Source organism: Tupaia chinensis, unplaced genomic scaffold, assembly GCF_000334495.1.
Source record: "Tupaia chinensis unplaced genomic scaffold, TupChi_1.0 Scaffold145717_1, whole genome shotgun sequence".
Lineage (NCBI taxonomy): Eukaryota > Metazoa > Chordata > Mammalia > Scandentia > Tupaiidae > Tupaia > Tupaia belangeri.
This window is the reverse complement of record NW_006205575.1, coordinates 1,188,375-1,204,186: the sequence shown is the minus strand read 5'-3', so window position 1 is coordinate 1,204,186 and position 15,812 is coordinate 1,188,375. Positions and strand designations below refer to the sequence as shown.

Below are 15,812 nucleotides of genomic sequence, written 5' to 3'. Positions count from 1 at the left end.
AACAAATTAGCAGGATCCCAAATGTTAAGATGATAGAGCTTATATTTTGTTAAGTTTACATATTACATTCAAGGTGACAGATTGGATAAAAAATTTCAGTAGAGAACTGGAAATGATTTAAAAAGTAGTGGAGAAAAGTACACCAAATTTGAAAAAAAATGCAAATTGTAAATCTGAAAAATACAACTAAAATTAGTATCTTGATGGACAGCATTTCACAGCCGATTTGGACTGGGCAATGAGGACTGGTTAACAGAAAGAGAGATGAAAAGAATCTAACTCAGATTAAAGCTCACAAAAACAAATAAAAATGGAAAACATAAGAAGAGACATAAAGAACAAGGGAAGAAAATCTAGCATTTGGATACCGAAAGAATGGGTCAGACAAAAATATTTGAAGAAATGATGAAAAACTTTCCAAAACTGACAAATGATTATCAAATCACAGATCAAAACAGTCAAACAAAACTTAAGAGGACAAGTAATTAAAAAAAAATCTACACTTAGTCACACCATAGTAAAACCACTGAAAATCAAAAACAAAAAAATATTAAAAGTAGCCAAACCTTTCCCACTAAACCCTGCTTTACCCTCATAGGAATAAAAACTAGACTGGATTGCTAACATTATCAGAGTAGATAATGAAATATTCTTCAGAGAATTCAAAAAAGAAAAGCAATCTAACAACCAGAATTCCATACTTAGCAAAAATATAAATGACAGTAAGCCCCTAATGAAATATATCTAGGTGATGACCTTCACTTCCTACTCACCTCACAAAACAGCTATAACATGAAACCAGTGGATGTTGTAATGATTCCATCACTGGACTCTCATGTAGTCAACCATGGTTCGAGAACCAGACCTGGTGGTATAAAACACACGTCCAGCTTGTGTGCATGTGTGCCCAAAATCACAAGAAGAGAATGGAGGAGGATAGGGGACTGAAGTGTGGCCATCCTCCCCGCCCCCGGGGGGGCGTCTTTCTCACTTTTTGTCTCTTTCTGTCTCTCCAGCAAGCACATGGGCCCCATAGCAAAATATCTTAAAACAAACAAACAAACAAAAACTGTAACTGCATTATTACATGCCTTCAATGGAAATTATACAGCAGCACCTATGAAACACCTTTTTCAAAATATTAAATAAAGTTTGATCAAGTTGTTAGATTTCAATGACAATTTACTGCAAGTACAGGCATAAAGGAAAAGGTTAAATAAAACTACAGATATACACTTAACATATTCCAGAATGTGGAATCCTATGTAGAATTAATAATCTTTGTCAGTAACATAAAGGAGGAGGTCTGGGAGGAGAACTATAGATTAAGAGATTCACAAAACAATATCAACCAAATGCAATGTATAGATCTTGCTAGAATTCTATTAGAAGAAATCTATGTCTGTGAGCGTTGTACACATGCATACACATGTGAATGATTGAATGTGAATAGATACTTGGTGATATTAAAGAATTCATGCCACATTTTTAGATAGGATGCCACATTGTAGATATGTATTTTATAAAACCCTTATCGTCTACAGATTATCTCTGAAATACTGATGAATGAAATGTAATTGTTTTGAATCTGACAGTTATCATAACAATTTGGTAGTAAGATAGATTGAACAAGAGCGGCCATGATTTGATAACCATTGAAATTGGGTGATGGTTACATCAAAGTTCATTATAGTGCCTTTATATATTTTTTAATATATCTGTAAGTGTCCATAATAAAAGATTGAGTTTTGATTTTTTTTTTTAATTTACTAAAGGGAAGATACATTCACTAGAGAAAGAAAGAGACAAAAGAGAAAGAGAGAGGAAAAGTAAGAAAACATCTCCCATGGGGAATGGTCATACAATAATCCCTTCTCTTCCATTTCTCACTCCTTTTGGGACTTTAAGTATGCATGCACATGTGCCCAGTGTTTTTCTAAAGCTGCTGGGTCCGAGACTCGAACTGCACAACTGGCCTGTAGTATCCAGTTCCCATAACCACCAAGCCATAAGCTGGCTCAAAAGTTTTTTAAATGAAGGCAAAGATATGATCAGACTAACAAAAATTGAAAATTTACCACCAGCAAATATACATAAGGGGAACATTAAGATTTTTTTTCTGTTTTTCTTATAATTATTTTATTTTTATTTATCATAATTATTATTTTTAATTTGCTGCAGGGCACGCGTGCTTGACAGAGAGTAAGTGAGTGAGTGAGTGAGAAAGCAAGCTGCCAGGTCCAGACCTTGAATAACAGTAGGAGTCCAGCACCTTAACCACCATGCCACCTGCTGGCCCCTATTAAGAGGTTTTTAAAGTAGAAGAAAAATGATCGAAGGTAGAATATAAACAAAAAGCAAATAATTTTACTATAGGGTATGTGTGCTCACCTAAGAGAGAAAAAAAGAGGGAAAGAAAAGGTGGACAGGGAATGAGAAATTACCTCACCCCCAAGGAGGACAGCCATACCAAAATCCCTTCTCCTCCATTCTCCTCTTGGGATTCTGGCCATACACACACACACACACGTGTGCGTTTTTTTCAAGCCGCCGGGTCCAGGATTCAAACTGTACTGTCAGCCATGTGGAATTCAACTGCCTCAATCACCATTCACTGATTGGCCCCAAAATAAGTAACTTTAATAAGTAAAATACAAGAAATACTAATTCAAAATAAAAACATTGTTTGAACACACTAAATGGATTAGTATTAGCATGTTTAAATCATACTACTCTGTTAAAGAAAAACATGTAAAATTATTTCAATTTAAAGATTTAAAATCTTTAGAGATACATATTCAAGCATCTATAGATGTAATAATATAATGCCAGAGAACTGCATTAAACAAGACTGGTAAAATGCTAAGAAGTGTTGAAACTGTATTATAATTTATTACACTTCATGGTTTCTAATATTTTCTAAATTTTTAGACTAAGTTTGAAATTTTCCACAATAAACAGTTAAAGAAATATATTAATACAACAAAAATAGCAGTTAAGTGTATATTTCCATAATAATAACTTCTTTGAAAACTGGAAATTTTTGAGGACCAGCAGTTAAGTGTAACGGCTATGTCGCTGGACACCCACATAGTCGACTGCAGTTTGTGACCGGACCCGGTGGCTTAAAACTCACGCCGGGCGCGTGTGCGTGCGTGCCCAAGATCCCGAGAGGGGAATAGAGAAGGGATTGCGGCGTGACCATCCCCCCTGGGGGGTGATTTCTCGCTTTCTATCTCTATGTCTTTCTCTGTCTGGCGAGTGCACGCAACCTATAGAAAAAACCTCTCAAAAAAAAAAATAAAAACTGGAAATTTTTATTACATAGTAAAAAATTAAATACAAATGGCATACAAGCAGTAGTGTTCTACGGTCTGTATATTTTCAGGAAAAGAGTAACAAAGATAATTATTAGACATTAATAGGTCAAGGAAGTTATGCTGTAATCTGTAGGATAATCACTAAGAATAATCGAGGACAAAATTACTTCTAAACTAACAGAGGAAAACAGAATTTTTAAAAACAAGATAAAAGTAGACAAGAAAAAAGAGAAAAAAATATAAAACAAATAAGAAAATTAATACTAAAAAGGCAAGGGTTGGCAAATTACAGCATCATCGGCCAAAATTGGTCCATGATTTGCTTTTGTGTATGAAAGTTTTACTGGAACACAGCTGTATTCATTTTATATTGGCTATGGCTGGTTCTACACTCAAACAGCAAAGTTAAATAGTTCCAACAAAGACCAAATGGATCAGAAAGCCTAAAATATTTACTTTCTCAACTGTTACAGAGAAAGTATGATAGCCCCTAAGATAGTAAATTTGAACCCAAGTATGTCAACAATATACTGAATGTACATGGACTAAATCCTCCAAGTTAAAAGACAGATTGTCAAAAATGACTTTAAAAATTATTAAAAAAATTAAAAATTATATATTTTCTCTCTCTCTCTCTCTCTCTCTCTCTCTCACCATAAGAACACAGTTAGACTTCAAGGCAGAAGTAGACTTCAAGGCAAAAGACAAGGGTTGGAGATTTAAAAGGACACTTTACAAAAACAAAAGATCAACTCACAGGAAGATGTAACAATTCTAAATCTGTATTCACCTAATAATACAGTCTTGAATACATAAAGCAAAATCGACAGAACAACATAAATAGAGAAAAATCATAATCAAAATGAGAGTTTTCAATACAACTGAGTACTGATAAGATGAGCAGAATAAAAAACCAATAACCAGGAAAGAACTCTTAGAGTTAAACAACAGAATTAACAGACTTTCCCTAATGAACACATATAGAACCCTATATCTAACAAATGCAAAATCCTGTCTTTTCAGACACTTATCAAGTATTTATCAAAACTGATGCTCTTCTAGGCTATAAGTTACATGTCAACAATTTTCAAAACAATGAAATTATATAGTATGTTATGTACACATAATGGAATTAAGTTCAAAATCAAAATAGCAAAAACACACTTTTTAAAATGAGCATGTATTTGGAATTTGAGAAATATACTTCTAAATAACTCAGGAGGGCAAGGAAACAAAATTAAATTTAAAATACATCCAAACTAAATATAATAAAAATCCTATTTCTCAAAATCAGTTGAATACAGAAAAAGTGATGCTTGAGAGAATCCTTAAGTGAATATATTAGCAAAGAAAAGATCATTAAGTTAAGGATACGATCCCAAGTGCAGGAGATAGAGGGAAAAAAAAGTTTTAAAACCAGAGACAAGAGAAAGGGAGAGGGATAAAGTACCTTCTTGTGGGGTCTGGTCATGATGCTATAACCCTTCTCCTCCATTTCTCTATCCTGTTGGGATTTGGGGCAAGCATACATAAGTATCCAGTGTGCTTCAAAAACTACTGAGGTTTTGTCTTGTACTGAATGGTTTACCATGTGGGATCTGATTTCCTTAAGCATCAGCTCCAGAGTAAAGTTAATATTTAAAGGCAGTAACCCCGTATTATCAAGGTAATGATTTAATTTTCTTGAGAGATTTTTTTTTGGGGGGGCGGGGTTTTGCTACAGGGCGCATGCGCTCGCCAGACAGACAGAGACAGAGAGACAGAAAGCGAGAAATCACCCCCGGGGGGGGGGATGGCCATGCCGCAGTCCCTTCTTCTCCATTCTCCTCTTGGAATCTTGGGCACACACGCACACGTGCCAGGCGTGAGTTTAAGCCACCGGGTCCAGGACTCAAACCGCGGTCAACTACATGGGGGTCCAGCAACATAGCCATTATGCTAACTGCTGGTCCCAAGAGATTTTTTGCTATAAGGCACATGTGATGGCTGAAGAGACAGAAAGTGAGAATCATCCCCTGGAGGGATGGACATGCATCAGTCCTTTCTCCACCATTCTCCTGGGATCTTGGGCATGCACACACACATGCCCAGCATGAGTTTCAAAGCCCCAGGTCTGGGACTCGAACTGCAGCTGGCCATGTGGGACTCCAGTGATATAACCGCTATGCCATCTGCTAGTTCCAAGATAATGATTTTAAGTATGATCATATAAAAAATTATATTGCTAGTGGGACTAGCAATAATACAGTTTTGTTTGTTTGTTTGTTTGTTTTTTTGGAGAGATTTTTGCTATAGGGCATGAGCGCTGGCCAGACAGACAGAGAGAGACAGAGAGACAGAAAGCAGGAAATCACCCCCCCGGGGGGATGGCCACGCCGCAATCCCTTCTCTTCCATTCTCCTCTCAGGATCTTGGGCACGCACGCACACGCGCCCGGCGTGAGTTTAAGCCGCCGGGTCCGGGACTCGAACTGCGGTCTACTATGTGGGAGTCCAGCGACATAGCCATTACGCTAACTGCTGTTCCAACAATAACATAGTTTTAAAAAGTAATCTAGTAGTTTTGAGTTGTTTAATTTTGAGTCATAATCAAATTACACTGATTTTCACTAAGTTTTATATTGACTATTATATTCTAAATGTCTAAAAGAAAATTACATTTTATAAATCTGTAAGATTTAAAAATACATACTTAATGACCAGCAGATGAAATAATGGTAATGTTGCTGGACTCCCATATAGCCTACAGCACCAGTCCCAAACCTGGTGACTTGAAACTCACTCTGGGAATACATGTGTGCATGCCCAAAATCCCAAGAGGAGAATGGAGGAGAAGGGACTGTGCCTGGGGGTGATTTATCACTTTCTGTCTCTCCAGCCAGTGAACACTCCCTATAGCATTAAAAAAAAAAAAAAAAAAATTTTATAAAAATAAAAAAACCTCCCTTTAAAAAAAAAAAAAAATGCATACTTAGAGGCCAGTCCCATAGCCAAGGGAGCCAAATTCCACACAGCCAACCCCAATTTGAATCCTAGTCTTTGGAGCTTAAAAAACACACTGGGGGGACCAGCAGTTAGCGTAATAGCTATGTCACTGGACTCCCATGTAGTTGACCGCAGTTCGTGTCCCAGACCTGGTGGCTTAAAACTCATGCTGGGCGCATGTGCGTGCGTGCTCAAGATCCCGAGAGGAGAATGGAGGAGAAGAGATTGCAGCGTGGCCATCCCCCCTGGGGGGTGATTTCTCGCTTTCTGTCTCTGTCTGTCAGGGGAGCACACGCGCCCTATAACAAAAACCTCTCCAAAAAAAAACACACACTAGGACATGTGCATACATGTTCAAAATCCCAACAGGATGGAAAAAAGGGATTGTGCATAACCATGCTCCTCTGGGGGTTGCTTTCTCCCCTGCTCCATTACTCTCTGGCAAGTGTACACGATTGCTTGCAATTAAAATACAAATAAAAATCTCAAAAATATTTACATACACATAAATATACACATACATATACATACATACATACAGGACTCTTTAAAATAAAAGTTATCATAATAATACGTAATTAAACTATGAGTTCAAAACCTTACTTAGGCTTCTGAAATCATTTTGGCCTGTTTCTTTTAAAAAATGGTAACATTTTATCTTACAAAACTCCTCCACTTTTAAAGCTGTATCATCGTATTATCACATCCAGTGAAAAATAACAGACAATATTTCAAAGCAGCAATTTGCATACAATGGGCTTAACAATGGCACTTTGAGCCACCAAATAGCTCTCAGATATGTAGATGAATATTATCACCCCTATAAAATATAACTAATCATTACTGTAAAATATAATTATTCCTCAGTCTTTTCAGGGAACTGGTTCCAGAACCTTCTGAGACACCAAATCTGCAGATGCACAAGCCCTTATGTGAAATGACAGTACTTGCACATAACCTATGCTCATCCTTCCATATACTTTATTTTTTATTTTATTTCATTTTTTAGAAATGTTTGCCTTAGGGCACATGCACTAGGTGGGGAGAGACAGACAGAGAGAAAGTGAGAAATCACCCTCCCCTCTCAAGTGGATGGCCATGCCGGAATCCCTTTTCCACTCTCCTCCCCAGATCTCGGGGACACTCGCACATACACCTGGTATGAGTTTCAAGCAATCAGGTCTAGGATGAACCACAGTTGGCCACGTGGGAGCCCAGTGACGTAACTACTATGCTATCTGTTGGTCCCTACTTTTAATTTTTTTTAAGAGAAATTTTTGCCAACATGTGCGATTACCAAAGAGACAGAAAACAAACAATCATCCTCCCCTAGAGAGGATGGCCATGCCACAATTCCTCCTCCTCCACTCTCCCCTCAGGATTTTGGGCACATACACATACACACCCAGTATCCTCAAGCTGTTGGGTTCAGGACTCAAACCATGGTCGACCATGTGGGAAACCCTAGCTCCAACCACCATGCTACCTGCTGGCCCCTCATATGCTTTAAATTATCTATTAACATAATTATTATTATTTATTAATGTAATACTCTGTAGAAAGCTGCCATAGTGTATTGTCTAGATAAATAATGACAAGGAAAACGTTTATACAGTACATGTTCAGTACAGACACAAACACCGTAGGCTTAACTTCATAGTAAATGTCAGCCAAAAGATAACATTTTCAATCCATGCAGTTGGTTGAATCAATGGATGCGAATCTCAAATGCATCCCAAAGGACTGACTGTAGCATATTTTTTTTTAAATAGTAAGCTTTCAGAAAGTGTGCATTAACTACTTTATTCTAAATTGAACTAAAGTCTTCTCAGTTATTTATATTCTAACATTTAAATTGATAATAATTAGCTAAATTATTTATAAACATACATACCTTTCTCTTACAAAATCTGCTAGTTCTTTTGTTGATATCTGTCCATGTTTCATATTATGGTACAGGACATCAAAACCACTATTTTTTTCCCCCTAAAATTTAAAAAGATTTTTAGTTTAATAAAAAAAACAGATAAAATTACTTGATAGTACACTAATAAGTAATTTTTAGGCTCAGGTGAGCTTTTTTTCTTAATTTAACAATTGCCGTTCAATGTGTGATTTTAAACTATATCAAAGCAATACTATAGGCTTTGGTAAGTTTGCAATTTACTATATACACATACATACTCTGTAATCACCCACAAAGGTACAATTAATAAAATCAAGTCTGAAATGTTAAGGATTAATTTAGAAAATATAAACATGCAACTTTTAAAACACATTACCAAATCACATTTCAATTTCTTTTACATGCATTAAGAGATTCCTGATTTAACTTATATAAAGGACTCCTATTTAACATAGAGTTTGTGCTTTAGAAATAAATGTTGACATCTCAGTTGTCAGTATACTACTAGTTATAACTAATGAATGCTACAGTAATGCTAAAATCATTATTTTAAGTACTCTGTAAATCTGAAAAGTGAGAAAAGGAATAATTAAAAAAAAAATTGCCAGAAAGCATCTGCAATCACCATAGAGAGACAGTGAGAAAGAGGAAAAGTGGGAAAGCATTCCCCTCCCCTTGGGGAATGGTCACATCACAATCTCTCCTCTATTTCTCCTTCCTTTCAGGATTTTTGGGCATGCACACACGCACACTCAGTATTTTTCAAATCATCAAGTCTAGTACTTAAATCATGCCATCAGCCACGTGGGACCCAGCCACCTTAACCACCACACCACGGGTTGATCCAGAAAAGGAATAAAATTTGAACAAAGGTAACAAGGTATTTGCCGGTCATCAACTAACAGGAAATTAACAGAATGAGATCACTACACAAACCTATGAAGCTTTTATTGCTGTTTAATTGTATAAATCTTAAATTAGTAAATCATAAGAAAACACTGGAAATATCAATTTAAGGGGTCTGCAGGTAGTGTGGTGGTTAAGGTGCTGGACTTCCACATGGTCGACCATGGTTCTAGTCCCAGATCTGGAAACTTGCTTTCTCATTCTCCCACTGTGTCTTTCTCTCTGGTCAAATTGAAGAATAATAATAAAGTAATTAAATTAAATAAATAGTTATTTGTTAAAAAAGAAGCATCAATTTAATAGGTGAAATAAAACATGATTAATAAACTAAACTTAAAATTATCTTTATAATGGACAGTTTTTATTTTTCTTCAGTAAAAATAAAACAAATAACTGAATACATTTTTTGGAAATAAAAGCAGTATCATAAACAAGTATTACACAATCTGAAACTTAATTTTTCCACAGTTTACCAAAAACAGGAAATGCATTATAAGAACTTCGATTATGTTGAAGAGGTCCCTTATAAATTCATCAGCTAATACAGCAAGTAATTAGTCTGCCATACACACAATATATTAAAATGTCATATTTGTAATAATATATCCTTAGTCTTTTTAATACTCACTTCAATTTATCAAGAATATAACATAAAAGTACAGTCTTTTATTAATTTAAACATTTACGCTTGCCTTCTTTAATTTTTCATGTATAAGGTGAAGAAAAAGTTATCTAACTTTAGCTTTTACTTACACTAGTTTTTTCAGGCAAATTTATTCTAGTCAAAAGAAAAATATTCTTTAATATAATGATTATCACTAGTCTATAGCAAGCAAAACTAACATTATTATGCAGATTAGTAAATAAAGTTACAAACAAAATATAAAAGGTCTGAATCCTCTAAGGGATTCCATTAGTTGAAAAAAGTACAAAAACTACACATATGTGATTAGACTATCCACCAACTCCTATAACAGTCTTGAGCCTGGAAATAAGCAAACAAAATCTAAAAAACCTGAAATCTAAAATAATAAAATTCAAGTCTGAAGCTCTCACTCCCCAAGGTTTGCACCTGACACCTATTAGTTCTCATCTGCACATAGTTCTAATAAATAAGAGTATCTATATTCCCAAAGTGCATTATAAATATCTAAAGGGAAAGGGAGAAAGCAAATCGCCAGGTCTGGGACTCAAACTACAGTTAGCCATGTGGGAACCCAGCGCCCTTAATCACCATGCCACCTGCTGGCCCCTATATACCTTTTAAGAGATTTTTGCTACAGGGTACATGAACTTGCCAGAGAGAGACAGAGACAGACAGAGACTGAGAGGGAAAGTGAGAAATCACCCACGGGGGGTGGGGGGCATGCCACAATTTCTTCTCCTCCACTCTCCTTTTGGGATTTTGGGCATGCATGCACATGCACCCAGCCTGAGTTTCAAGTTGCTAGGTTCAGGATTCAAACTGTGGTCGGCCACATAAAGTCCAGAGCCCTAACCACTAGGACACCTGCAGGCCTAGCTTATCTTTTCAATTTGTTAATTAAAATTCTTACTGAGAAATTTTGACTATTAACTGACAAAAACTACTAACACCATTGCTGGTCCAAGGAAGACAATTTGATGGTATTTTTTATTCATATATCTCAAAGCATTTTATAAAGACATAGCACTCTCATTTTCTGTCCACTGACTGTTCCCAGTGGCAACATTATTATTAAAAAAAAAGAAAAAACAAGTGTTCAAAATCTTTCTAATTACTGGGAACCAGCAGTTAGCGTAATGGCTATGTCGCTGGACTTCCACGTAGTCACCCGCGGTTCGCGTCTCGGACCCGGTGGCTTAAATCTCACGCCGGGCACGTGTGCATGTGTGCCCAAGATCCCGAGAGGAAAATGGAGGAGAAGGGACTGCGGCGTGACCATCCCAGGGGTGATTTCTCGCTTTCTGTCTCTCTGTCTATCTGGCGAGCGCACGTGCCCTATAGCAAAAACCTCTCCAAAAAGAAAAAAAAAAATCTTTCTAATTATTCTATCCTTAAAATATTTAAGTCCAGAATCATACAGGCCTTTTCTGAAAGAACACAAATTACTCAGTACCTATCATTTCCACATACTTCTCTAATTAAGATGACTGTGGCTAACAGTACGATGTGTGTCAGTTCAAATTTCTTTTTGTAAAAATATAGTGACAAGTTGCTTTTTAATAGGAAAATGAGATATTATCTTATTGTGTGCACCAAAATTATCAGTTAAATAGAAGTTTAGCTAAAAAGATAGTTAAGCTATAATATCTTATTTATAATAATATCACCAAGTCATGGAGAATGTTTAGATTTTTTCCTAATTCAAGAGCCCATAAGTGAAGTATCCTTGAAATTTTAAATTAAAATATTTAAGTAAGGCATTAAACTTATTCCTGAAACCCAAAGGCATTTTTTTCTGGTTAACACAACTTCGTAATTAAAAATATATGGAAACCAAGAGAGTTCAAAAAGTTTGTGGAAAATGTGAATTATGAAAAAACTGTGAGTGGGTTTTTTTCCCCCTAAAGAATTTTTTATTGGGTAACCAGAAGATGGCATAATGGTTACATTGCTGGACCATCACTTCATCAACTGCAATTTAAGTCCTGGACCCAGTGGCTTAAAAGTCACACCAGGTGTGCATGCATGCATGCCCAAAATCCCAAAGGAATATGGAGAAGGGATTGTGGCGTGGCCATCCCCCTGAGGGGTTATTGCTTTCTGCCTCTCTGTCTCTGTCCTTTGGGCAAATGTACATGGACTACAGTAAAAACTCTCTCAAAAAAAAAAAAAAAAATTAAGAATTGCTTATTGGGACCAACAGATGGCATAATGGTTACATTCCTGGACTCCCACGCAGTCAACCGTGGTTCGAGTCCCAGACTCAAAACTTATGCCAGGGACGTATGCTTGTGTGCCCAGGATCCTGAGAGGAGAATGGATTGTAGCATGGCCATCCCCTCAGGGGATGATTTCTTACTTTCTGTTTCTCTGTCTCTCCAGTAAATACACATAACCTATAGCAAAAATCTTTCTAAAAAATTAAATAAATAAAAGAATGGAATAATAATAATAATAATAATCTGGAAAAAAATGAAAAGCTATTGAATGATGATGATGGGGATTTTTTTTTAATTTTATTTATTCATTCATTTAGTTTAACTTGACCAGAGAGAGACAGAGAGAGAGAGAGAGAAAGGGAGAAAGGAAGCCGCCAGGTCCAGGACTCGAACCGTGGTCAGCCATATGGGAGTGTCCAGCACCTTAACCACCATGCCACCTGCTGGTCCCAATAATGGGGATTTTAATGTCTTTGTATTGACTGATATTGCATGGTATTCCTTCTGGAAAAAGAAATATAATACACTGTAAAGTTATATGTGATTCAATGTAATATAAACAAGATTATGATATTAAATAAATTTTTAAACATTTTGAAAAAATAAAAGTATTATTGATTTATTTAATTTGTTGTTATTAGTTTTTCTTTATCCAGAGAGAGAGAGAGAAAGAAAAAGAAAGCAAGCAAACCACCAGACCTAGGACTCAAACAAAGGTCAGCCATGTAGGAGTCTAACACCCCAACCAACAAGTCACCTGCCAGTGCTACTATATGTAGATTTTAAGATTTAGATATATATATAAAATACATACTTTAATTCCATTTTTCCATAAACTTTTCACGTCTCTTCACATAATACTGGGTGACCAAAAAAAGTCACAACATATTTTTCTGTTCGTCTATGCAAAAATGAATCATGACTTTCCTGACGACCCTATACAGTCTAAAATATTTCCACCTTAAAAAAAAGATTTGAAACTTCAACAAACTTAATGGCAAAAGTAAACATTATAAATAAAACATCTGGATATTTTTCACTTCTGACAAGTCCAAGGGTTGGAAAATAAGCAGAAGATAGACTGAATAGTATATAATCACATTACAAATTAGTAAGTTGGTCTTACCAAGTTTCCTTTCGGATTTTTTTTTTGGGGGGGGGAGAGGTTTTTCGCTATAGGGCGCGTGTGCTCGCCAGAGAGACACAGAGACAGAAAGCGAGAAATCACCCCCCAGGGGGGATGGTCACGCCACAATCCCTTCTCCTCCATTCTCCTCGCGGGATCTTGGGCACGCATGCACACGCGCCCGGCGTGAGTTTTAAGCCACCAGGTCCGGGACGCGAACCGCAGGAGACTACGTGGGAGTCCAGCGACATAGCCATTACGCTAACTGCTGGTTCCCCTCCTTTCAAATTTTAAACAAGGTTTTGGAGGAATAAGAGAAGCGTCAGGAAGTACTGTCCTATAAACACCATAACATGATGAACCTTCCTCTCAACTACAAACTGCACCAAAAATAACTATCATTTCCTACCCTATCTACATTTTTTTTAACTACAGTTCTGACATTTATTAGATAACCTTGGTCAAGTCACTGCAAAATATAACACTAATATATGTTGAACACAGTCTCATTTTATCCTACCTTCTCTGCAAAACATTATAAAAACAATTAACTAGTTCTAAAGATTTTTTTTGCTTTGAAGAACAGCCCCAGTAAAGGACCTATAGAGACACTTTTGACAGAAATTCAATGAAAATGCAATGACAGCTGTTCAATGCTAATTTTTACTTAAAAACTGCCAGGATGAAGAAAATAAATGTAAATAATTTCTCTATAAGTAAATAGAAAGTTAAATTACTATTTGCAGCCTCTTCTAGTCAACATACTATCTGTATATCAAAATTTTCAGTCATGATTACCATTAGTATCAGGCAGAGCTACTGGCAAGATATTATTAAAGCAGAAAATAGTGATTAAAATTTGTAAAATGAGGACTGTTCATCGGAAAGAACTATTTGATACAGGTACAAGAGTGACTCAAACACGTATGTTGGTTGATCCAAGAAAAAAACGCTTATTGCATTTTTAAAAATCATTTTTCTTAGGGCTGACAAGGTGGAGTGGTGGTTGAGGTGCTGGACTCACACATGGCTGACTGTGGTTCAAATCCTGGGCCTGGCGGCTTCCTTTCTTACTTTCTCTTTCTCTCTTTCTCTCTCTCTCTCTCTCTCTCTCTCTCTCTTTCTCTCTCTCTCTCATTCTCTCTCTTGCCAAATAAAAATAATAATTAAATTAAATAAATAATTCTTTAAAAAATATTTTTTCTCACTCTTCAGATATTCTTCTCTAACGTTTTAAATTATGTAACAAACCTCTTCCAGTAAATCTTTACAGCCATCTAAACAGACATCATAGGGGTTCAATAAGAACATCAGAAGTGGGCCAGTCAGTGGCATGGTCGTTAAGGAGCCTGGATTCCATATGGCTGAGAGCCAGTGAGTTCTGGACTCAGCAGCTTGAAAAACATGGTGGGTCATATGTATTCCTGGACTCAGCAGCTTGAAAAACATGTTGGGTCATATGTATACATGCCCCAAATCTCAAAAGGACGGAGAAATGAAAAAGAAGGGATTGTGGTCTGACCATGTGCTATATAGGGGTTCTCTCTCTCTCTCCTTCTCCCATCCCCAGGCGAGCGCACGTACCTTCGCACCCCCTCCCTCAAAAAAAAAAGGTGTAAGTAAATAGTAGTGAAATAATTTTTTATTAATTTTTTTTTATCTCTTAAATCCTCTGGGCTCAGCTTCTGTGGCAGAGCTGGTAGCATACCAAACTGCAAAACTAAAAGCTCTATTCTGACCAGTTTGAGTCCCTTACACAGTCAGCCTGAAAACATGACAGGCACACGCACATGTACCCAGAATCCTAGCAGGTTGGAGGACTAGAGGAAGATGATCATGGCTTGACCATGCCTTAGGGAAGATCCTTTTCTCTTTCTTTCTCTCTCTCTCATATATACTTTATCATGAATTAAATTCTTTTCTATATCACTGTGTAAGTGAAAAAAACAACAACAACAACTTAACAATTGAAGCTACTCCAACTCTTTTCTAAAATGCCACAGAGCACGTCCACTTGCCAGACAAGGAAGCACCCCCGTCCCAACAGGACATGGTCAAGCTACAATCCTTTCTCCATCCTTTTGGGTTTGGGACAGGAGGAACACACATGTATCCAGCATGTTTTTCAAGCCACCAGGGCCAGGATGGGAACCTCATTTGACCATGTAGGATCCAACTTTCCTTAACCACTAATCTATGAGGCCAGCTGATTCAATTCTTTAATCTATGCTTGCAAAGAGATAGAAGAGTACTTTCTTAAACTGGGAGCTTGTTCACATCAGTATTTAAATCACAAGTCCTCATGATTCAAAAGTGAAGGAGGAAAAGCTGAGGAAAAAAAAAAATTAAGTATCCAAAAGGAGAGTGGTTAAAAAATATTACAGCCTATCTATTCCATGGTAACCTAGCAGTCACAGAAAATATTTCAAAAAATACTTACTCTCGGGAACCAGCAGTTAGCATAATGGCTATGTTGCTGGACTCCCACGTAGTCGACCGCGGTTCGTGTCCCGGACCCGGTGGCTTAAAACTCACGCCGGGCGCGTGTGCGTGCGTGCCCAAGATCCCGAGAGGAGAATGGAGGAGAAGGGATTGCGGCGTGACCATCCCCCCTGGGGGGTGATTTCTCGCTTTCTGTCTCTATGTCTCTCTCTGTCTGTCTGGCGAGCGCACGCGCCCTACAGTGAAAATCTCTCCAAAAAAAA

The 15,812-nt window shown here is 36.9% G+C and overlaps 1 protein-coding gene across 1 annotated transcript in view; it reads right to left on the bottom strand.

Annotated features, from left to right (window-relative positions):
• FCHO2 (FCH and mu domain containing endocytic adaptor 2) overlaps nucleotides 1-8,290 on the bottom strand; it is a gene marked incomplete at its 5' end in the record, with an annotated part of 111,228 nt that extends 102,938 nt beyond the window's left edge. The window contains 1 exon segment of the mRNA XM_014584139.2: nucleotides 8,199-8,290. Within this exon segment, the coding sequence (XP_014439625.1) occupies nucleotides 8,199-8,290 (92 nt within the window).
• Nucleotides 8,291-15,812: the final 7,522 nt, after the last annotated feature.